A 25,221-nucleotide genomic window follows, 5' to 3' on the forward strand; every position below is an offset into this window, starting at 1 on the left:
TCCCAATTTGGAACCAGTCTGTTGTTCATGTCCTGTTCTAACTGTTGCTTCTTGACCTTCGTACAGGTTTCTCAGGAGGCATGTAAGGTGGTCTGGTATTCCTGTCTCTCTTAAAAATCTATTTTGTAGTTAATAATGTTGTTTAACATCAGTTTCCTGATGTTGATAATCAGGAATTCGGTGTTGTGGTTAAATAAGATGTTTTCTTTGAGGAAAGCTGTGTGGAAGGTTCACAGTAACTACTGTTTTTGCAATCTATTGTGAGTCTTAAATTATTTACAAATAAACATCAAAAGATGTAGAGTTAAAGATTTTCAAAAGTAAAGAAAATAACATGAATTGGTTAGAGCACTGTTATACTGAGGCAGTGAGAAAAGTGATCTAAAGAGGTTTTTTAATTAAAATAATAATAGCTAAGGATTTCAAAGAAATTTTAATCTGCTAATAGTAGATTCTCAGTGCTTGGCCAGCTACATGGAAAAGTGGGACAAAGCCTCTATCCAGGAGAAGTAGTAGCAAGATTTGACGTCTGGTTTAATTATTGTTGATGGTTTGATTTAAAAATCAGTGAGGGACAAGTGCTGTAAGTATCGTTTCTACCCCGAAGAATGGCATTTTGCAGAATGTACAGTGTTAAGTTATTCTTTTATTTAAAACAAAATAAAGCCTTTGCACAAGAACAAAATTCCAGCTACTGTTTCTCTTTTGTGTCTGCTAATCTATTTTAGTTTTGAATACTATATAAGACACAGCTAACCTTTCTGGAGCTTGCCTTTATTTTTATCCTTCTTTCCCCTTCTTCCCTCCTCTTTTCCCTCTCCTGCCCCATTCCCTCAGCCCTGTATATACCCTCCTTCTCTCTTCCCTCCCTCTCTCTCCTCTCTCTTCCCTTCTCCTTTTCTCTTCCCCCTTTCACATACTACTGCCTTCTCCCTCTTTTTCCCCCCTTCCCTCTTTTTTTTTTTTTTTTTTTTGTAGAGACTATCTGCCAGTATGAGGAAAGCCCCATAAGTCTTGTTAAGTAAAATAATGGTGGATGGAAGGGCTTTCTGAAATTCGACCTTAATTTTGTAAAGCGTGCTAGTTTTAACCTGACCAGTTCAGTTGGTTCTGAGACCTGGGAATCAAGCTGTCAACTTAGGAAGAAATATTGAAGGTACTTGAGGAAATTCATTTTCTATGCATTCATGTAGGATTGGCAGAATCAGGCTCCTCAGATAACAACTTTTCCTCTCTAGCCTTGGAGGGAGTTGTGTTTACATTCGATTTTGAATGAGTGAATTAAGCGTGGATGCATCTCATTCCTTCTGTCTTTCCTCTGTGGCCCTATGGAAGCAGACAGTGTTCCTAAGGTTGCTCTGGTGTACCGAACTTGACACAGAGGTCTTTTAGGGACTATCTGGAATACCCAGAGGTGACAGAACACTGTCTCAGAGACTATCAGTGGAAGAAATTCTCCACTTTGTTGCTTTCTACTGGATCTATAGAATTTCCATCTTTTTAAAGATGATTTTCAGACATTCAATAGAGATTTCTAGGCAAAGGGCAAAAGTTTAAAAAATGCATTTAAAGTAAGCCAGTTACTGGCTTTACTTATCAAGAAGAGCTTTTCTCTTCTATAACCATGTAATAACTACCTACCTTTTGCTTCAATCCATCAGGATAACAGTCTGTAAACTATGTATCTTGATCTGTTACTCTTAAAACATTATGAAATACCCACAGGGAAATTGATTTCCTGAAGCACTGGGTAGCCTACTTGTGAGTAAGCTAGTTTTTTCCTTACTATTAATATTTACAACAGATTGTTCTTCTCTGTGTGTGTGAGCTCAGTCCTTTCCAACTCTTTTCAGGCATATAGAGCATAGCCCTCCAAGATCTTCTGTCCATGGAATTTTCCAGGCAAGAATACTGGAGAGGGTTGCAATTTCCTACTCCAGGGGATCTTCCCTACCCAGGGATCAAACCCATGTCTCCTGCATTGGCAGGCGTCTAGAGGTGTGAAAAGCACACCTTAATACTACTTTAACTTTGCTATGAAAATATTCTTAATACGTTAAAAGACAATGATTTCCGGTGTTCGCTTTTGAAAATGAGAATGCTTTTTAACTTTCTCTTTCATGGTTAACTATGCCCAGAGTCTTTATTTTAATTACCACTATGCAGTACTTTAATTCCACTGTTAGCTTCATTACGTTCTCTGCTTTGGTTTCTGAAAATAATTTTAGAGAAATAAAACCAAATTGTTCCAATACAATGAAGTGTTTTTACCACACTATTAATGAATCTTTTCTTCATTACCACCACAAACCTAGATGTTGCGAATGTTTTTAAATAAGCAAATTAAAAACTATTTTGTATTGTGATTATAGTAAACAAAGAGCACAATAAAATTTAACTTACCTGACTCAGTTCTCTAGTTTTTACTGACCTTTCTTTATTGGAAAGAGCTATCTGTCATTCAGTTCCTCCCTATGGAAGTAATGTTATTAGAGAGAAACTGGAAGGATTCCCAGGGTTTTGATTCTTAAGTGTAAGACTTGAAACTGTAAAACTAATAGAAGAAAAAAGAGGGGAAAAGCTCTTTGACATTGGTCTTGGCAGTGATTTTTTTCAGATATGACACCATAAGCCTAAGAAACAACAACAAATCAATAATGAGACTATATAAAACTAAACTTCTGCACATCAGAAGACATACGAGGAGTCTACAGGTATATGCAAAGGTGCTCAATATTCCTAATCATTAGGAAAATGCAAGTCAAAACCACGATAAGCCAAATCACCTTATAATTGTTAGAATGGCTATAATCAAGAAAGACAAAAGATAGTAGGTGTTATGGAGTATGTGGAGAAAAGAAAACCTTTATACCCATCCCTGTTGGTGGAAATGTAAATTGGTAGAGCCATTATGGAAAACAAGATGTTCTTCAAAAAATTAAAAATAGAACTACCATATGACTCCAGCAATCCCACTTCTGAGTATGTATCTGAAGAAAATAAAATCAGTGTCTCAAAGAGATACTTGTACACACATGTTCATTTCATCATTATTCACAGTAGCCAAGATATAGAAACAACCTATGGTTCTGTCAGTGGATGAAGGGATAGAGAAAGTGTGTGTGTGTACAAACAGCAATGGAATGTTATTCAGCCATAGTTAAAAAGAGAAAATCTTGCTATTTACAACAACATGGAAGAACCTGGAGGACACTATGGTAAATGAAATTTGACACACAAAGACAAATACTGCGAATACTCACATATATGAGCAATCTAAAAAACTCAAATTCATGCAAGCAGAGAGTGGAACAGTAGTTACCAAGGTCAGGAAGGTGGGGAAAATGGAGATGTTCACCAGATGGTACAAAGGTTCAGTTACGTGGGATGAACAGTTTCTAAAGAGTTAATGCACAGCATGGTAACTGTAGTTGTTAATAACAAAAAAAGAATACATTTGAATCAGTTCTAATGAGGTGGATGAAACTGGAGCCTATTATACAGAGTGAAGTAAGCCAGAAGGAAAAACACCAATACAGTATACTAACGCATATATATGGAATTTAGAAAGATGGTAACAATAACCCGGTGCACGAGACAGCAAAAGAGACACTGATGTATAGAACAGTCTTATGGACTCTGTGGGAGAGGGAGAGGGTGGGAAGATTTGGGAGAATGGCATTGAAACATGTAAAATATCATGTAGGAAACGAGTTGCCAGTCCAGGTTCGATGCACGATGCTGGATGCGTGGGGCTGGTGCACTGGGACGGCCCAGAGGGATGGTATGGGGAGGGAGGAGGGAGGAGGGTTCGGGATGGGGAACACATGTATACCTGTGGCGGATTCATTTTGATATTTGGCAAAACTAATACAATTATGTAAAGTTTAACAATAAAATAAAATTAGAAAAAAAAAACAACAAAGGCAAAAAAAAAAAATAATAACACTGTATTGTGTACTTGAAATTTGCTAAGAGAGTTGATCTTAACTGTTCTCCTCACCAAAAACCAAATTATAACTGTGTGAGATGATGAATATGTTAATTAGTTTAACTTTGGTGATCATTTCAGTTTTTACATATTTTAAAGCAGCCTATTGTACACCTTAAATATATTCAGTTCTTATTTGTCAAGTAGACATTCATAAAGCTGAGAAAACAATGACCAGCGAAGTGCTGTGAGCCCACCCTTTCCACTGCATCTTTTGTTGAAGGCTTCATGGGGAGGGGACAAATAAGAGCACCGAGCGATGGGTCAAGACCTGAATTATAAATTTTGGCTTGCCACCTGTTAGTATATTTTTGTGACAATGGATTTGACATCACCTTTGTCTTGTACATGCAGTCCTGTTGAACTAACAGTTAGTGAGCACTTACTCTTTGCAAGAGATGCCTGGAGATATTTATATCCAGTTTATATTGACTAAATGCTTTTGTTTGTTGTTGATTTAGCCTTTTTCTTCAGTGTTTTGGTCCAGGAAATTACACTGTGACTGGAAAGTTTTCCTCTGAAGAGGCTTTTATTTGTATAGAAAAATCTAAATAATCTTGGCAAAGGTTTTATCTGTGATTTAAAAGCCATAGAATTGATACTGTTTTGTAATATTACATCAATTCTCGATTACTACTAATTTATTAAGTGAAGGAAGTAGAAATCTCTCAATGCTAGCAGTGCCTAAGTTATATAATAATGCTTATGGTTTACTAGTTAATTCAAAATTATTCTTTTTTTTAGCAAAATAGAAATTGATCTGGCTTCCTAATTAAACTGGCTCTTCACATCCCAGAGTGACTATTTTTGTGTTGTAACCCAAGTAAATCAAGTATTTTAGCATTTGATGGTGCCTTTAGTGAATTAGTAATCATTTAGGCTTAAGAGATGCTGCTTCCTTTAATATATTGTATTAGTTAGAGGAATATTGATTTAAATATGCTTCCCAATGTTTATTTACAGGACAGTGAAAGCAAATGCAGATTTCAGTTCTGTTGAGATAGGGTCATTCTTAGAAACTAACGGTGTCAGAAGAAATGCCTCAGGTAGTGTTTAAAAAAAAAAAAAAAAAGAGCTGAACAAAAGGAATACAGAAGAACTCTGTTTTATCTCAAGTCCTTATTTCTTATATGTACTATGGTGACAGCTTTACTGCAGAATTATAACTGTAAAATTGTTACATAACATTGTTAGCTGATAAGGGCCTGTGATTGGGCCACCTCATAGCACTAAATACAAATAGAACAGCATTTATCCAGTGCGAAGTAATGTCTCTTGAGATTATGAGGATAAATGAGATAGTATGTTTGAATTAGCTTTGAGTGTATACATGTGTTTTAGTCTCATATTATCTCTGAGATAGAAGGAGGTGAGCAGGGAGCAGTTATGGGGAGAGGTAATTTTTATCTCAATTATACATTACCAAATTGAAGCAAAAAATCACAAAACTGAATTCATAACAGAGCTTGAATTAGGAAAAAAACTTGTATCTTAAACCTCTCTGTAGTTCTTCAAGTAGAACACGATATCTTAAGTAATTTTGAAAAATTTACCTCCTATTCTAAAACTTAAATAGCATCACCATTGAAAGAAGCAAGAATACATGTGTCTGTTGATGAGTCTGACTTTAAGAAGACCTGGTATACAAAACCCTACATTTTAAATATAATTTATAGAGTTTGTAAAGTAATTTCACTTTGCCCTTCACAATTATTCTTTGCATTATGGACTATCATTGAATAATGGGAAAAGTACATTTACTTAGCATTTCAAAAACACAATAAATTATATGTTAAAGGTTTATTTTAAATGCAGTTTTATTCATAACCCTTTCAGTCCAACTGAAAGTGATTTTTCTGTTCCTTAATTCCTTGTTTACCATGATCTTAAAACATTTAAATTGTCTACTATTGTGGTTATTTATGTGTAGAATTTCTTATTCTATTGGATTGTCATACATATCCCATGTTTCCTTGTATACATTTAGTGCTTAATAAATATTTATTAAATGAACAAAGTTTCACCTATACTTGATCACTCAGTGATAATCAAGGCAAAAGGAGGGAGAAGTAAGACTATCTCCCAGGGGACTTATGGGGGAACATTTTCATTCTATATTTCCCCATCTCCCACTCACCAACAAGAATTGCTTCTTAGTGAGCCTCTATCTGCTGGAAGTGTATCATATTCCAAGTGTGTGTATGTGGTGTGTGTGTGTGAGAGAGAGAGAGAGAGAGAGAGAGAAAGGGAGCTAGGGAGGGAATGAGAGAGGGAGAGATGAGTGGAGGGAGCAGCGTAAAACCATAAGGAGGGGAAAAAGCAAAAGAATTACAGCGTAGAACAGAATTATCTGCCTGCATTTTGGCATTTCTAGTAGAGAAATATAGAAGAGAGTGCATTAGGCACACAAGAAGCAAACAAAAAACAGATTTTATCATCAGAAATAGCTACCCTGATAAAATGATAACATGATTAAAGTAAAGCTTTTAGTAATGAAGCCCTTCTCTATATTCTTGCTTACGAATAATACAGACACACTTCAAGTGTTTTGCAGACATCACCAGAAAAGTCTAAAATGAGGATCAGTGGTAACTGACAAAGTCTGTTTGGTAAGAAATTTGGAGATTATGTATATGAATGTATGTATGTATAACAATGGCTCTGTTTCACGTTTATAGAATTCCATAAATCTCTGTTGCTACTTCATAACAGTGGTGGATAACAAAGACTTAGCTCTGATGATGGGTTTTCTTATATAAGGTTCCTTTCCATTAGAATAAGTCCCTATCCATCTCAGAGTTGTTGCTTTGTTTACCTATTATATATCTGCCTTTTTTTCCCCTAGATATTAGAACATAAACTTTTTCTGTTTCTTGCTATCTCTCTCTTTTTTATGAATATTTTATGAATAAGACCCTTTGAATTTTGCAGACTTTTAAATATCATTTTGGTTAAAAAAAAAATGGGCTATAGCTCTGAGTCTTTTCAGTGTTTTGTCTAACTATTATCATTCCAAACAGCCATTCATTTTCTCTTATCACTCTCTGCCTTAGAGTCTTCCATTGGTTACACGTATATGTAGACCTTTCTCATTCCAGAACCAAACATAATAGACTTTTTTCCTTTTCTCTGTGTTATCTTTGACATTACAGAAAGATTTAATATATTCTGTCACCAGCTTACTTGGAGACACATTAAGACTCTTGAAATACGCTTCATTTCATAAATTATCCTCTTTTCCTTAGACTTCAGTTCTTGAAACATTGGGTTCTAATTAAACTCTTAAGAAATACAGGTATATTTTTTAATGTAGATGTGAGTCTTCTTTTCAGCAAAAAAAATCTACAGTTTGAAAACTAAACATCAGATGTTTTAATTATTGTATTTCTTTACTCTCTTTTTTCCTTAAAAAAAATTAAAACTAATATAAGATATAATACGGAAAACTGGTTGTGAGGTATGTGGGATCTCTGTACTAACTTTGCAATAATTCTGTACATCTCAAAGCAGTTGTAAAAGAAAATGTTTATTGAAAAATATGTGAAGGACATTTCCATTCATATGAATTTCAGGAATATTCAGGGTGTTTTATTTGTTACAAATCATGAAAAACCTAACAAATGTCAATACTCTTTGCACTCTTAACTGTTGAATTAATAATAAAGCTTTGGATCAGTTTGAGAACATTATTTACTCCCAGATCCTTGTATAATATTGTAAGAGAGTAAATGATGAATTGGTCTCCCAACATCAGACCCCCTCTGTTCCTCTCAAATCTTCCGTGGCTGAAGTGGGAATCTTTACAGCCTGAGGAGTCTGTCCTTGAGTTCAGTCTCAAGCGAAGAGAATCAGCAGCTCTAGAACTTGATTGGGGAAACAGCATTGACCACATCTTGCTGAATTTTGTTTGGGCTTTCTTGAATTCTTAAAGGCTCTAACTCTTTACAAGACTCTTGATGATATAGGTTCTTCTTTGATCTGAAAGGACTAGCGTACAGTGGCACATCTGAATATGAAAGATAATTCTGAAAGTAATTGTGTGTTGCATTTTCCCTTCTCAGCTTTTTTTTTCCCCCGAATCATTTTATAGCCTAATCATCCTAGCTTTTGTTTCTAGGGCTCTACTTGACATGACAAGTGTGATGATGACATGACAAGATGATGTCCCTAGAAAATAGTTGTAGATTTGTGGTTTGGCAACTGCTTTATTAAAGGCTGATATAAATTGAGAACTGATTACCTTGCTTATTGCTATGTGGAAGAAAAGATGCTGTTCCTAAAAGTACCCATTCTTTCTCTCCCGGACCTGCAGACAGAACAGCTTGAAAATTTTCTCAGGCTAAGGAGTCCTTGTCAAAACAGATTTTTATTTGAAGAACTAAGCTGCCTAGGGTATTTACAGATAGCCCAAATGAAATATGATGGGGTTGATACCTTAGAATGGGAAAAAAGAATTTTTCACATTTGCTTAACCCCACTGGACCCCACTGGACCCATTGTTAGATAATACAAATAATATTAAAGTGTTTTAACCACTTGCTAGTCATATTAAAGTATGTAAATAAGAAAAAATGGATAGCCTTATTAAAAATTGGCATAACACATTCTCAATATATCTGATATAAAGCATGTTCTACATTTTATTTTGAAAATTACCAGTAGCATCAGTTTTGTTTTCTTAAAGTCCTATGACTGATATTTTTTAACTGTTGAACTCATATCCTTTTACAGTATTCAGTGACTTTACTTCCAAAGTCCATTTTGTTAGTGACATCTTGAAATCTGGAATAGGTAGAATTATTAGATAAATTATAGTTTTTCCTTTAAGATAATTTGAGTTTCATCTGTGAAGGTAATAAGCTCAGAATGCTGAAGTGCAGCTGGAGTAAATGAACTATTTTGCTCCTTTTATAAAGATTTCAATGTGTGCAACTTTGAATTCAAAGAGAATCATACTTGCATGTTCCGAGTGATAGAGAAGTGAAAGAGTATTATTATTTTTTTTATGTAACTGCTTAATTTCACATTTGTTGGTGATGTTTCTGAAGTAACTGGTCTTTTTCACTGCCATCTCCCAAAGTATGCACATAAAATTTTCAGTGGATTCTGTGAAATCTAATCTTAAAAACTAAATGCCTTGCTTAATAAGATATACTGGACTGGTCCTGGCTTATTATATTGATTTTTGACAGTTGCCGCCTATAAAGAGGAGTTAACCTCTCCATACAGTTTATTGTTGCCTTTGTTTCTCTTCCTTACTGACAGAATCCCAAGGACTGCAGCAAAGCCAAGAAGCTGGTGTGTAACATCAACAAAGGCTGTGGCTATGGCTGTCAACTCCATCATGTGGTCTACTGCTTCATGATTGCATATGGCACCCAGCGAACACTCATCTTGGAATCTCACAATTGGCGCTATGCTACTGGAGGATGGGAAACTGTGTTTAGACCTGTAAGTGAGACCTGCACAGACAGATCTGGTGTCTCCACTGGACACTGGTCAGGTAAGAAGCCTGTGCAACTTGTCATCTCTCTGTGTTGAACTACTGCATAACCAAGTTATCGGATTTCTACTTACAACCTTATGGATCTTAGTATTTTTTCTCTGCATTGTGAATACCATACATTATCCAGATAAAATCTAGAATAGTAATATTTTATTCACAAAGTGTTTCATGATAAATGTCTTATTTTTTGGCCACACCACCCAGCATGCAGGAATCTTAGTTCCCCAACCAGGAATTGAACCTGTGCCCTCTGCCATGGAAGTGCAGAGTCCTAATCACTGGATTACCAGGGAATTCCCTCATGATCAGTTTCATCTCTAATGTTCATTTTTATCTGGATCTAGCAAAATCACTAAGTTTTTTCAAGGAACATAATTTATTCTTTCAATGATGATGATGTACCTTCTCTTTTTGGGGTGGTTTCACATTATTGTACTCATTTAATTATAACATAGATTGCTGGTTCTCAGACTTCAGCATGCATGAGAATTATCTGGAGAGCTTATTAAAATACTATTTTCTGATTCAGTAAGCCTGAGACAGGGCCTAAAATTTGAATTTCTGACAAAGTTTCCAGGTTCAGGGACCATACTATGACAACCACCTAGACAGTGAAGGTACCTTTATCTCCATTCTATAGTTGAGGACAATGAAGCCTAATTTGTTTATGTGATTTTAATTTTATTCAGGAAACATTTAATGAGGAACAGTATGTTTAAGGTACAATGCTAGGCATGAGAAGAGATGCAAAGATGAGCAAGAAATTTCTCTCCGAGGACTTGGTGATAGAAGGGATAGAGTATAGGTAGAGTTTCTTGCCACTAGTCTTTTATTTTTCCTACAGTGATGATCTTTAAATAAGGTCCAAAGTTGGGCTGCCTTTGTTAAAATCTTTGCTGTATCTTATTGTAATCTTGGGCAAGTAAACTTAACCTAGGCCTTCATTTCCTCATCGGTAAAATGAAGAGTAACAATTTACTTACCTCTTTGAGTTGTTGATAGGATTAAGTGCACTAATATGTATAATGCACTTAGCACAGTACCTGACATATAAGCTCAAGTAATTGTTAGATGTCTTTAATAGCCTATATTCATTGAGAGCCAACAGTGTGACATATACGGAACTAAGTGATTAGGTGAAATGTGTAGTAAGTCACTATGCTATCTCTGCACTCACATCTATGAGAAGTCCAGTATTTTTCAAAATGCTGAGGCATTTCAGTTAATGTAATTTCTTATGGAGCTGAGCACCTTTTTTTCACACTTTAAAACACTAGATGTGAAATAAGGAGCTATGTCATTGGCAAAGTGAGTAACTTTAGTTCCTTTGTTTCTTTTTGCCTCCTTTGGGAAATACAGGTAATACTTCACAGAAATGTCAAGAAAGTTAATTGGGTAATTTCTTCTATAAAATGTTTTAAGTTGCTCTATAAAATGTCCTTTATGGATTTAAAGTATCATCTTGTGATATGAATTTTGTCTTCTTTAGGAGCCTTATTCTGTATATCAGCATTTGTTTTTTCTTTGTAGCTCACTTCAAATTTTAAAGTGAACCCCTTAATCTAAAACTTAGCTGAGCTTTAGTTTAAGGTTTCCTCTTCCATTGATCTGGCCTCTCAGGTCATCAGTGGTAAAGAATCTGCCTGCCAGTGCAGGAGACACAGGAGACATTCAATCCCTTGGAGGAGAAGATGGCAACCCACTCCAGTATTCTTGCCTGGAAAATCCCATGACAGAGGAGCCTGGCGGGCTTCAGTCCATGGAGTCACAAAGAGTCGGACATGACTGAGCGACTGAACACACACGCACTTCCATTGATCTGGTCTGTGGTTTATAGCTGGTACAAAAGGATTAGGTGTCAAGGTTAGGGAGATACAGAAAAAGCAACTCTTAACAGTCTCACTGTGGCTAACTTTTCATTTTGTGTACTTAGTTCAGTTTCAAGCTTCTTTGATTGTGGAAGCATATAGCCTTCAAAGAATAAGTTTCAGTATTTCAAAGGAGAGATAACTTTATAAGTAGTAGTCAGTTAATAAAAAAAGTTAAAAGTTAGCCTCACTAGACTTACCAATTTGGTATATAGGTTGGCTATGCCAATATGCTACAAGTAGTTATTTGGTTTGTTTGATTATAATCCTTCCTTATATATTTTGTAGTATGTAGTGGCAACTATTGGAGAAGGCAATGGCACCCCACTCCAGTACTCTTGCCCGGAAAATCCCATGGACGGAGGAGCCTGGTAGACTGCAGTCCATGGGGTCACAAAGAGTCGGACACTTTTGAGCGACTTCACTTTCACTTCTCACGTTCATGCACTGGAGAAGGAAATGGCAACCCACTTCAGTGTTCTTGCTAGGAGAATCCCAGGGACGGCGGAGCTTGGTGGGCTGCTGTCTGTGGGGTCGCACAGAGTCAGACACGACTGAAGCGACTTAGCAGCAGCAGCAGCAGTGGCAACTACAGAACATGAAGGCTAAAAATATAAAATATGGAGAAGGGAATGGCAACCCACTCCAGAATTATTGCCTGGAGAATTCCGTGGACAGAGGAGCCTGGTGTGCTACAGTCCATGGGGTCGCAAAGAATTGGACATGACTGAGTGATTGAAACTTTCCCTTTACTTTGAACAATACCTGTTATAGTAGACATGATATTATTGGAAAAGAGTCAATTGTATTTTTATGCATCTAAAAAACAGCAGTTAGAAAATGTAATTACTTTTGCACACAAAATATAATATTCTCAGGAATAATAATTAACAAAAACTAAGGATGACTGTTACACTGGAAATTATAAAGTGCTACAGACAGCCAATAAATACAACCAAAATAAATGGAAAAAAATATATATATATATAAAATAGACAACTAATGAGAACTTACTATATAGCATATGGAAATCTACTTAATGCTCTCTGGTGATGTAAATGGGAAGGAAATCCAAAAAAGGGGGTTATATATCCACATATGGCTGATCACTGTGCTGTACAGCAGAAAATAACATTGTAAAGCAACTGTATGCCAATAAAATATTTTTATGAAAAGGCTTGAATTTGAAACATTCAGAATTTCTTCATGTTACAGTTAAACAGATTTTCAAAATCATCCTTACTTTTTTTATGTGGACTCTTAAGACCTGGTAGATACTAAGTGGCTTATCCACAATCACACAGCTTATAAATGACAGAACTCTGGTTAATACATTCACTGTACCTACCTCCAGTCTAAGTCCTTCCTAGCACACTATCGTAAAATGCCTTACCTAGCAGAATAATGATTAAAAGCGTAAAACAGTCTTTAATGTCTGGGAACTAGATAATATGATGAATTTAGTAACTCTATCCTCTTTTCTCCCTCTATCCTGTAACTTTTCCTGAATCTTTCATATAATTTTAGGTACTGAAGAGTTACCAATGGTATTTTCTTCTTAGTCATTTGCTGTCCCCGATTAAAGAAATCATTTCATCGTGGTATCATAGAATTATAATTTTAATTAAATATATCTTTGCTTTTTCACTACAGATACTGTATAAAATCATACTCTTTCTTCATGCTAATGAATTAACCTACGCCTGTTGGACACTTTTAATTAAACTAGTAGTTATTTTCAATGTTCTTTCAGAATTCACTATAAGTAAAATAATTTAGATGCTAATCTTATATCCAAAGGAAGAGGCTTATTTTAGAACTTGGAATACTTTAATTTTTATGAAAGTATGATTGCCATCACTTCTATGTCTGTTTATATACACTATCTATATATGTACCTTTTGAAGAAACCTATTTCTAGAATTGGAGAAATCAGAATGAATTTTAATAAGCTCTTTGACATTAATCCTTCAGTTAACCATAAGTCAACTAAATCTGTTATTGTTCTGACTTGTACAAAGATTTTTAGGATATTATGACACGACTGCCATGAAATTATTACTGTTTGTACCTAGTTGACACGAAGTGCCTGCAGGTGGAATTTAGTGATTTCTGTGCAAATATGTCACCAGTATAGGAATTAGTATGCACATTTGATCATTTGAATAGCCAAATCATAGCCCGTTGTAAGTTCAATTCTTTGTTTTTCTCCTTCATTTTTTTATATTTGTGTATGAAACCATACCATTTCTGTCCTTTATCGAGCCCATCGTTGCATGAAATGTTCCTTTGGTATCTCTGATTTTCTTGAAGAGGTCTCTAGTCCTTCCCATTCTGTTGTTCTCCTCTTATTTCTTTGCACTGATCACTGAAGAAGGCTTTCTTATCTCTTCTTGCTATTCTTTGGAACTCTGCATTCAGATGTTTATATCTTTCCTTTTCTCCTTTGCTTTTCACTTCTCTTCTTTTCACAGCTATTTGTAAGGCCTCCCCAGACAGCCATTTTGCTTTTTTGCATTTCTTTTCCATGGGGATGGTCTTGATCCCTGTCTCCTGTACAATGTCACGAACCTCATTCCATAGCTCATTAGGCACTCTATCAGATCTAGGCCCTTAAATCTATTTCTCACTTCCACTGTATAATCATGACGGATTTGATTTAGGTCGTACCTGAATGGTCTAGTGGTTTTCCCTACTTTCTTCAATTCAAGTCTGAATTTGGCAATAAGGAGTTCATGGTCTAAGCCACAGTCAGCTCCTGGTTTTGTTTTTGCTGACTGTATAGAGCTTCTCTATCTTTGGCTGCAAAGAACAGAATCAATCTGATTTCGGTGTTGACCATCTGGTGATGTCCATGTATAGAGTCTTCTCTTGTGTTGTTGGAAGAGGGTGTTTGCTATGGCCAGTGCATTTTCTTGGCAAAACTCTATTAGTCTTTGTCCTGCTTCATTCCGTATTCCAAGGCCAAATTTGCCTGTTACTCCAGGTGTTTCTTGACTTCCTGCTTTTGCATTCCAGTCCCCTATAATGAAAAGGACATCTTTTTTGGGTGTTAGTTCTAAAAGGTCTTGTAGGTCTTCATAGAACCATTCAAATTCAGCTTCTTCAGCATTACTGGTTGGGGCATAGACTTGGATTACTGTGATATTGAATGGTTTGCCTTGGAAACGAACAGAGATCATTGTGTCGTTTTTGAGATTGCATCCAAGTACTGCATTTCGGACTCTTTGTTGACCATGATGGCTACTCCATTTCTTCTGTGGGATTCCTGCCCACAGTAGTAGATATAATGGTCATCTGAGTTAAATTCACCCATTCCAGTCCATTTCAGTTCGCTGATTCCTAGAATGTCAACATTCACTCTTGCCATCTCTTATTTGACCACTTCCAATCTGCCTTGATTCATGGACCTGACATTCCAGGTTCCTATGCAATATTGTTCTTTACAGCATCAGACCTTGCTTCTATCACCAGTCACATCCACAGCTGGGTATTCTTTTTGCTTTGGCTCCATCCCTTCATTCTTTCTGGAGTTATTTCTCCACTGATCTCCAGTAGCATATTGGGCACCTACTGACCTGGGGAGTTTCTCTTTCAGTACCCTATCATTTTGCCTTTTCATACTGTTCATGGGGTTCTCAAGGCAAGAATACTGAAGTGGTTTGCCATTCCCTTCTCCAGTGGACCACATTCTGTCAGATCTCTCCACCATGACCCACCCATCTTGGGTTGCCCCACGGACATGGCTTAGTTTCATTGAGTTAGACAAGGCTGTGGTCCTAGTGTGATTAGATTGACTAGTTTTCTGTGAGTATGGTTTCAGTGTGTCTGGCCTCTGATGCCCTCTTGCAACACCTACCGTCTTACTTGGGTTTCACATAACAGAAGCAGAAGATATTAAGAAGAGATGGCAAAAATACACAGAAGAACTGTACAAAAAAGATCTTCATGACCCAGATAATCACGATGGTGTGATCACTCACCTAGAGCCAGACATCCTGGAATGTGAAGTCAAGTGGGCCTTAGAAAGCATTGCTACGAACAAAGCTAGTGGAGGTGATGGAATTCCAGTTGAGCTATTCCAAATCCTGAAAGATGATGCTGTGAAAGTGCTGCACTCAATATGCCAGCAAATTTGGAAAACTCAGCAGTGGCCACAGGACTGGAAAAGGTCAGTTTTCATTCCAATCCCAAAGAAAGGCAATGCCAAAGAATGCTCAAACTACTGCACAATTGCACTCATCTCACACACTAGTAAAGTAGTGCTCAAAATTCTCCAGGCCAGGCTTCAGCAATATGTGAACTGTGAACTTCCTCATGTTCAAGCTGGTTTTAGAAAAGGCAGAGGAACCAGAGACCAAATTGCCAACATCCACTGGATCATGGAAAAAGCAAGAGAGTTCCAGAAAAACATCTATTTCTGCTTTATTGACTATGCAAAGCCTTTGACTGTGCAGATCACAAGAAACTGTGGAAAATTCTGAAAGAGATGGGACTACCAGAACACCTGATCTGCCTCTAAAGAAATTTGTATGCAGGTCAGGAAGCAACAGTTAGAACTGGACATGGAACAACAGACTGGTTCCAAATAGGAAAAGGAGTACGTCAAGGCTGTATATTATCACCCTGTTTATTTAACTTATATGCAGAGTACATCATGAGAAACGCTGGACTGGAAGAAACACAAGCTGGAATCAAGATTGCCAGGAGAAATATCAGTCACCTCAGATATGCAGATGACACCACCCTTATGGCAGAAAGTGAAGAGGAACTTTAGCCTCGTGATGAAAGTGAAAGTGGAGAGTGAAAAATTTGGCTTAAAGCTCAACATTCAGAAAATGAAGATCATGGCATCCGGTCCCATCACTTCATGGGAAATAGATGGGGAAACAGTGGAAACAGTGTCAGACTTTATTTTTCTGGGCTCCAAAATCACTGCAGATGGGGATTGCAGCCATGAAATTAAAAGATGCTTACTCCTTGGAAGGAAAGTTGTGACCAACCTAGATAGCATATTCAAAAGCAGAGACATTACTTTGCCAACAAATGTTCGTCTAGTCAAGGCTATGGTTTTTCCTGTGGTCATGTATGGATGTGAGAGTTGGACTGTGAAGAAGGCTAAGCGCCGAAGAATTGATGCTTTTGAACTGTGGTGTTGGAGAAGACTCTTGAGAGTCCCTTGGACTGCAAGGAGATCCAACCAGTCCATTCTAAAGGAGGTGAGCCCTGGGATTTCTTTGGGAGAAATGATGCTAAAGCTGAAACTCCAATACTTTGGCCACCTCGTGCGAAGAGTTGACTCATTGGAAAAGACTCTGATGCTGGGAGGGATTGGGGGCAAGAGGAGAAGGGGGCGACAGAGGATGAGATGGCTGGATGGCATCACTGACTCGATGGGCATGAGTCTTCGTGAACTCCGGGAGTTGGTGATGGACAGGGAGGCCTGGCATGCTGCGTTTCATGGGGTCACAAAGAGTCGGACACGACTGAGCGACTGATCTGATCTGATCTGATGAAACCATATCCTTTGTAGTAAACTGCTGCTGTTTAGTTGCTAAGTTGTTTTTGACTCTGTGACCCCCATGGACTATAGCCTGCCAAGCTCCTCTGTCTGTGGGATTTCCCAGGCAAGATCCTGTAGTAGGTTGCCATTTCCTTCTCCAAAAATTTGGTTTAGTGAAGCAGGATATAAAAATTATGCTTCCAATTGAAAATAATAATCTTTCTTTGGTACCTACAACTGTCATGTCAGTTCTAAAGTTGTTGATAAAATGGTCAGATATTTTTCTGTATTTAAAAATGTTTCCTAAACCTGAACTAACTACATGTAATAGGCTTGATTCTTCCAAATAGATTTCTTATGATAATTTAGAATGGGAATCTTGGAATTTAATAGTTTGAAGTATCTTTCAACAGTAATTGATTTGTTAAATTTTGTTGACTGTTTTAGGCTATGTATAACTTCCGGTTTCCAAGATACTTTTGTAGTTGCTATTTACTCTTGAATACATTGATTTAGCAGTAGGGAACTTAAACCATTTAAACTCAGTCCTCCATTATTTTTTTCCCTTCATATTCAGATTAGCAGTTAAACCATTTGGGTGTTTTGCATTTCCTTCTCTTGTCTTTCATTGTCATAAATTGAACTGAATTACTTAATTTGATAAATCTAATTGAAAAACTTTCTTTTAAATGAAAATAATGATTAGTAAGAAACAGTGCTTATAAATATGAAAAAATTTAATGCCCTAGAGGTATCTGATTTAAGGGTATGTTTAGATAGATTGCTGCTTGCTTGAAAAAGTAGGCTTTAAGCTCAACATTCAGAAAACTAAGATCATGGCATCTGGTCCCATCGCTTCATGGCAAATAGATGGGGAAACAGTAGAAACGGTGTCTGACTTTATTTGTGGGGGCTCCAAAATCACTGCAGATGGTGACTGCAGCCATGAAATTAAAAGACACTCCTTGGAAGGAAAGTTGTGACCAACCTAGATAGCATGTTCAAAAGCAGAGACATTACTTGGCCAACAAAGGTCCATCTAGTCAAGGCTATGGTTTTTCCTGTGGTCATGTATGGATGTGAGAGTTGGACTGTGAAGAAAACTGAGTGCTGAAGAATTGATACTTTTGAACTGTGGTGTTGGAGAAGACTCTTGAGAGTCCCTTGGACAGCAAGGACTGCATACTCTCTGGCAGCCTGGGGGAAAGGCAGACAACTAGAACAAACAACTAAAATTTATTGTGACATGGGTAAGTCCATAGTCCTCTAAAGTACATACCTAATAATGTGTATTTGGGGTTCTTCTGCCTAAGGCCCCTTACCTTGTGCTCAGTCCTCTCCGACTCTTTGTGACCCCACGGACTGTAGCCTGTCAGGCTCCTCTGTCCCTGGGATTTTCCAGGCAAGAACACTGGAGTGGATTGCCATTTCCTGCTCCAGGAGATCTTGCTAACCCAGGGATCTAACCAGTGTCTCTTGGGTCTCCTGCCTTAGCAGGCAGATTCTTTACCACTGGGCCACCTGGGAAGCCTAAAGCACTTACATAATGCTATGTTTCCTGCATTTTGTTTAAAATTTGCATAATTGTTGTCTATAGGACAATAATTTTGCATTACCGTTTTATGTAGAGAGAATAGGAAGGTAATTTAGTTTTCTACCTTGGTTGAGCAGTTTTTTTCCAATTATGTTAGAGATGTAATTAACATATAACATTTTATTAGTTTAAGATATACAACATAAGTTTAGTAAAAATCCATCTTCTCACATGGCTACAAATGTTTTTTCTTGTAATGAGAACTTTTAAGATTTAGTCTCTTAGTTACCTTCAACTCTACAATACAGTATTATTAACTCTAGTCACCATGCTGTATGTTCAGTTCAGTTCAGTTCAGTCACTCAGTCGTGTTCGACTCTTTGCCACCCCATGAACCGCAGCACGCCAGGCCTTCCTGTCCATCACCAACTCCTGGAGTCCACCCAAACCCATGTCCATTGAGTTGGTGATGCCATCCAGCCATCTCATCCTCTGTCATCCCCTTCTCCTCCTGCCCTCAATCTTTCCCAGCATCAGGGTCTTTTCAAATGAGTCAGCTCTTCGCATCAGGTGGCCAGAGTATTGGAGTTTCAGCTTCAACATCAGTCCTACTAATGAACACCCAGGACTGATCTCCTTTAGAATGAACTGGTTGGATCTCCTTGCAGTCCAAGGGACTCTCAAGAGTCTTCTCCAACACCACAGTTCAAAAGCATCAATTCTTCGGCGCTCAGCTTTCATCACAGTCCAACTCTCACATCCATACGTGACCACTGGAAAAACCATAGCCTTGACTAGATGGACCTTTGTTGGCAAAGTAATGTCTCTGCTTTTGAATATGCTATCTAGGTTGGTCATAACTTTCCTTCCAAGGAGTAAGCGTCTTTTAATTTCATGGCTGCAGTCACCATCTGCAGTGATCTTGGAGCCCAGAAAAATAAAGTCAGCGCATCCTCAGAATTTATATATCCTTTTCTTTTGGAAGTTTATACTTTTGACCACCATTACCCCTTTCCCCCAACTTTCCCTGCTTTCACCTCTCTTTACCTCTGGCAACCACCAGTCCATTCTCTTTTCCAATGAGTTTGTTTTTTTTAGATTCCACATACAAAGGAGATCATACAGTGTGTGTGTTTCTCTGACTGACTTATTTCACTTAGCATAATATCCTTAAGGCCTGTCCATTTTGTTGCAAATGACAAGGTTTCTTTCTTTCTCATGGCTGAATAATATGACATTGTGTGTGTATAAAAATACACACACACACACATATATATACATATACATGTGTGTGTGTGTATGTAGTATTTTCTTTATCCACTCGTTCACCAATGGACGTTTGAGTTGTTTCCAATGGTTGAGTTATTATAAATAATGCTGCAGTGAACATGAGGATGCAGATATCTCTTCAAGATAGTGATTTCATTTCCTTTGTATATCTACCTAGAGATGAGATTGCTGGATCATATGTTATTCTATCATTAAACTCTTTAAGCAAATACCTCAGGTTAAAAGGAAAATCTTTAGCAAGCTGAGACAAATTAAATTATACTTTAACTTCTTCCTGTGAAACTAATATTTGTGACATTTACAAAACTACTCAGATGTCTATTGAAGTCATCCAAATAATCTAACAAGCTTGTATCCTTAACAATGGCTGATCTCAGATGGACTGATTGATAAACTAATGATATGGTTGATAATCTATAGACATAACCTGTTAGGATAGACTATGGACCTCCTTCTACATAGTATTTTTACAGTAGTATTTTCGTGATTAATTAGGTAGAGTATGAAATAAGTGCATTTAATATTTTAGATCCCTTGTGCTGCAAAAATATCTTTATTTCTCTGTTTAGGTAATGTGAGGAAGAGGAGAGGATACTGGTCTATGAGTTTAACTGTGTCTGATCTCAGTTCTGTTGTTTTTAGCCTTCTGAACTTAAGCAGTTAATTATCACTTCTGAACCTCAGATTTGCTTTAATAAAGCCCATGATATTCAATACTTATCTCCCTACACACTTTTATGGGACTGTAGTCATAAAGGAAAGTGATTAAAAGCTATAAAAGGTATTAAGATGATTTTCACACAGAGTTTCTTTTCATTGTCTATGTTTGGTCCCCAAGTTTTAAAACAAAAATGTTGTAATGGAATATATTATTAGATTATAATTTGCAAAAATAGAAAAGTTATCCTTTATTCTGAGATGAAAACTAGGCCTTTATAAGGACTTCATAGACAGTTTTCCCTTTTAAAATTATAAAGTTACATGGAAAAATTGAAAGAGATCCAGAGAGGAGAAATCACTTCTGAGAATAACCTCTAAGCACTAGACTCGCTCTGCTTAATAAACCCAACAATTAAACATAGTAAAATTCTGGACCAGTCAGATAGTCTCTCTGTAGCTGCCTTAATATTTTTTCTATACCAGTATACCTGAGATAGAAGGTATACTCCTACCTATAACAGTGGCTCACTATAATTAGTGATTTTAAAATTGTCTGTGTCTGTGGGAACGGGATGGTGATACAGGGAGATGATCTGAAGACTGAGCTAGCTATCCGTACTTCAGGACTCTAATAGGTCTCTCTGCCCTACACCCTACTCTTTTGAGAACTACTGACTTAAACACATGTCATTTGCAGGTACATAAAGACTTTCATTTCAGCCTTTACAAGACTTCTTTTGCTGTTTGTGGTCCGTAAAAGAAAGAAAGATTTTTGTCTCAGGAATATAAAATACCAGTTAGAATGTATGTGTATCTCAGAAGAACTCAAACTACCTTTCCCTCTGATACTTTCTTATCTTCAGCTTAACACCTGCAGAGAGAAAGGAGTCTATGGTATCTTATTTATAGTTAGTGAAATATGGGAGTAGAGAGCTGAAGCTTTGTCCACACAACAGTTTTGCCCAGAGTGTGCCCACACCTTAAACATGGCTGTTGATGTTTATTTCCATATTTATCCTACAATTGCTTCTTATGTTGAGATATGAGTAAACATGGAGAAAGTGAGTCAGAGGTTTGCAAACTGCCAGGATAAACACGGTACATTTTTCTGGACTGTCAGTTATATTCGCTGGTATGTAAGCTAAATCGTTTTCAGATGATAAAACAAACAGGATATATAATGGTGTAAAATGAAAATTTTGATAAAATATCAAATTCAATCCATAGGTTTAGTCCAGCCTTCATATCCTTAGTAGTAGAAGTTTACCCTCCTTTGCTGTTGGGAGCATTTTGAAGAAAACTTTAAGCAGTACCATTCTGTTGGGTTGGCCAAAAGATTTGTTCACATTTTCCCTAACATCTTGCAGAAAAACCCAAATGAACTTTTTGGCCAACCCAATATATTTGCATTTTTTTAGCTATTTATTTTATCTTGAAGGTGATTACAGATGGCAGCAGGGCCTAGGTCTCCTGGGTTATTTACACAATGCCAACCACTTGACCAACACACAATAAATGTAATAAAAAACTAAAATCCATCTCTCGTGGTGGTGGTGGTTTAGTTGTTAAGTCATGTCTGACTTTTGCAACCCCATGGACTGTAGCCTGCCAGGCTCCTCTGTCCATGGGATTCTCCAGGCAAGAATACTGGAGTGGGTGGCTATTTCCTCCTCCAGGGGATCTTCCTGACCCAGGAATCGAACCCAGGTCTCCCACATTGCAGGCATCTTTTCTGTATCCTGGTCCAATTTGACTATTACCGTGCAAACTGTGTGAGGCACTTTTACTAGATTGTCATTTTTTTAAAATGGTCTGTTGCTAAGAATGAATTTTTTTAGCAGTATATCCTGCCCCTTTTGTACAAAGATCTGGCAGAATGAGTTCAGAGATGAAAAGAGGTATGATTTAGGAAGCAGCAATACATAATTAGCATAAGAAGTCATTGTGGAGTGGAAATAATTTCATTGGAAAAGTTTTTGAAAAATCCTCTTAAGTCTCTTTAGAACCTACCCAAGTTTGCTAGAAATAGAATCCAGGCCCTCTAAATTTCCCGTGGGAATGTCTGGGCCCTGACCTTGATACCTGTATCAGAAATTATCAGTGTTTTTGTAAGTACTCATACACCTTTTATATTAAAAGTGTGTTCTTAAAATTTGCTGTAAATTGAATTGTTATAATTAAATTATGTTTTAAATATTCCAGTGGGACTATGTAAAGAATTCCAAAGGAAATCTTTTCATAAAGTAAAGACTTTTTTTCCTAATATGAGCTCTTAGTCCCCTGGTTTGTTGATCTCTCTCTCTTCTTCTCCCTCTCATATTCTCTTTAAAATGCAATCAATTGATTACTCTGTGATAAGAGTCTTATTTGTTTACAGTCTGTAGATCACATGCAAGTTTAGAATGATTCTGTAATTAAGATAATTGTTGAAATGCTAAAGAAAGCTAAATGCCGCCTAACCCTTTTGGCAAGTTTTATGTGCCAGGGCTCTGGGTATGATAGAAATATAGAATTTCTTTATCTCTCTTCCATTGGTTTTTATAGATTATAGACTAATTCCATGGAGTCAGAAATAGTAATAGGCCATCGTCTTTAGTGGAATTATACATATGTGAGTCACCTTCAAAAGCAGGGAAGTGCATTAGTCATCATGTAAAAATTTGAGTGTTTCTAGATGTTAAAGGGAATAAGATACAGCCTCTGCCTTTTAGGAACTTGAATTGAGTATGTTAAAACACAGAGATCTGTAAATGTGACAAAGGTAGGATATGTTAAGTGTCATAAGAAAGGTTTGGAATTTTGTGGGTCATCAGAAATCAGAGAAAACTTTCTGGCTGAAGTATTAAAGACATCACTGGGAGCGAAAGTTATGACCAACCTAGACAGCATATTAAAAAGCAGAGACATTAGTTTGTCAACAAAGGTCTGTCTAGTCAAGGCTATGGTTTTTCCTGTGGTCATGTATGGATGTGAAAGTTGGACTATAAGGAAAGCTGAGCACAGAATAATTGATGCTTTTGAACTGTGATGTTGGAGAAGACTCTTGAGAGTCCCTTGGACTGCAAGGAGATCCCACCAGTCCATCCTAAAAGAGATCAGTCCTGGGTGTTCATTGGAAGGACTGATGCTAAAGCTGAAACTCCAATACTTTGGCCACTTCATGCGAAGAGTTGACTCGTTGGAAAAGACCCTCATGCTGGGAGGGATTGGGGGCAGGAGGAGAAGGGGACGACAGAGGATGAGATGGCTGGATGGCATCACTGACTCAATGGACATGAGTTTGGGTAAACTCCAGGAGTTGGTGATAGACAGGGAGGCCTGGCGTGCTGTGGTTCATGGGGTTGCAAAGAGCTGGACACGACTGAGCGACTGAGCTGAACTGAACTGGGAGCGTAAGCTGGGCCTTTAAGGAAATGGAGAAGGGCATAGTCTAAGGGAACAGATCAGTGTCTTTGACTTGGAATCCAAACTGGTTCTATGTACCTTACAGAGTCATTATGAGGATTCAAAGTGATACTGTCTTTAACAGCATTTTATATGTTCCAAATCACCCTGTTTGTTGTTACTCTCACTTTGGTTTTATGAGAACAAAGCAGAATAGCATAATTGGGTCATGGGATTTCAGCAGGGCTTCTTTTAAGAAACTTTAACAACCAACATTAATGAAACTTAGAAGTATTTGATGGCTTCTTGTGAAACCCGTTCAGAAATGTAAATGAAAAGAGAAGAAGGAAATTATGATAGAGGAGCAAGGTGAAGACATCCACCCCCTCCTTTACTCATCCTCTGACTGAGAACCAGTTTAGCTCCACTGCAGTCCCAGCCCAATTGAACGTCATTCCTCTGTTCCTCTCGGTTTTATTTCACTGGGCCAATGAAATCCCAGTGTCTGGGCTGATTAGGGACTAGGAGTATGCTCCTGTCAAGGAGACCTAACCTTTTTCCCTTTAGTTTGGGGGACTGTATTGCCTTCTTAGCTAAAGCCATCGCTGACCCCAGTCACAACCTTCCTGACAAAACATTAGTCTTCTATTAGTTCTTTAGCTCTCCAAGCTGATAGATGATGATTTGGGGAGGGAAGAAGGGGATGTGGAATAAAACATGCTGTCTTGGAGCTCTAATATGTAGGTAATGCTAAGGGAATCAAGAATTAATTGATTCTTTTAATATTAAGAATACTGCTTCTACTGCCACATCTTGTCAGTCTTGATCCATGCAGTTCAGAATACCTAATAATAGGATTGATAAAAGTAGACATTGCATTCTTTGTCCCCTGTTTTTCTAGACTATATTTAGTACCAACCATGGTACCACCCAAATTGAGCGACTAACATACAAATTGAGATGTTAGAATATATAGAGCAGTCCATATCCAGCATCCTTTGGAAATGTCTAGCCAGTAGTACCTGGATTGACTCTAGAAGGTCAGATAGTCTTCTAAGAATATGATATCTGCATTTTAAAGGGATGTGGTAGATCTGTTTCTGAGGAAAGACTTATCTTATGGCTTGTCATGAGTGACCATTTTAGAAGCACCCATTTGTATTGTATGTTAATAAGTGGACATTTAGTTCATTTACTGTGTCTATTGTACCTTTGTATCATGACTCCCACATTGATGGACATTTAAATTATTCACATTTTTACCATTATAAACAGATATATCTTTGAATACCTTTGTGTATGTCTCTTTGTTCATATGTGTTAGTTTCTCTAGGGCAGTGCTTATCAAACTTTTCCACATCATACTGTATGTAGAAGATATTTTTCCTGCCCATATTATCACCTGGGAGATGATGACATATGGCAAAGCCACAGAGTTCTCTGTGGCGAAGTGTTACAAATAAAACCTTCTACTGTAAAAGTGAG

The 25,221-nt window shown here is 37.3% G+C and overlaps 1 protein-coding gene across 23 annotated transcripts in view; it reads left to right on the forward strand.

Moving 5' to 3' along the window:
• Positions 1-25,221, forward strand: part of FUT8 (fucosyltransferase 8) — a 332,165-nt gene that overhangs the window by 255,744 nt on the left and 51,200 nt on the right. For all 23 annotated transcript variants that reach the window (XM_070797716.1, XM_070797721.1, XM_070797729.1 and 20 more), the window contains one exon: positions 9,257-9,494. In XM_070797716.1, coding sequence (XP_070653817.1) covers positions 9,257-9,494 — 238 coding nt within the window. The remainder of the gene's footprint in view (positions 1-9,256; positions 9,495-25,221) is intronic.

Source organism: Bos indicus, chromosome 10, assembly GCF_029378745.1.
Source record: "Bos indicus isolate NIAB-ARS_2022 breed Sahiwal x Tharparkar chromosome 10, NIAB-ARS_B.indTharparkar_mat_pri_1.0, whole genome shotgun sequence".
Taxonomy (NCBI): domain Eukaryota; kingdom Metazoa; phylum Chordata; class Mammalia; order Artiodactyla; family Bovidae; genus Bos; species Bos indicus.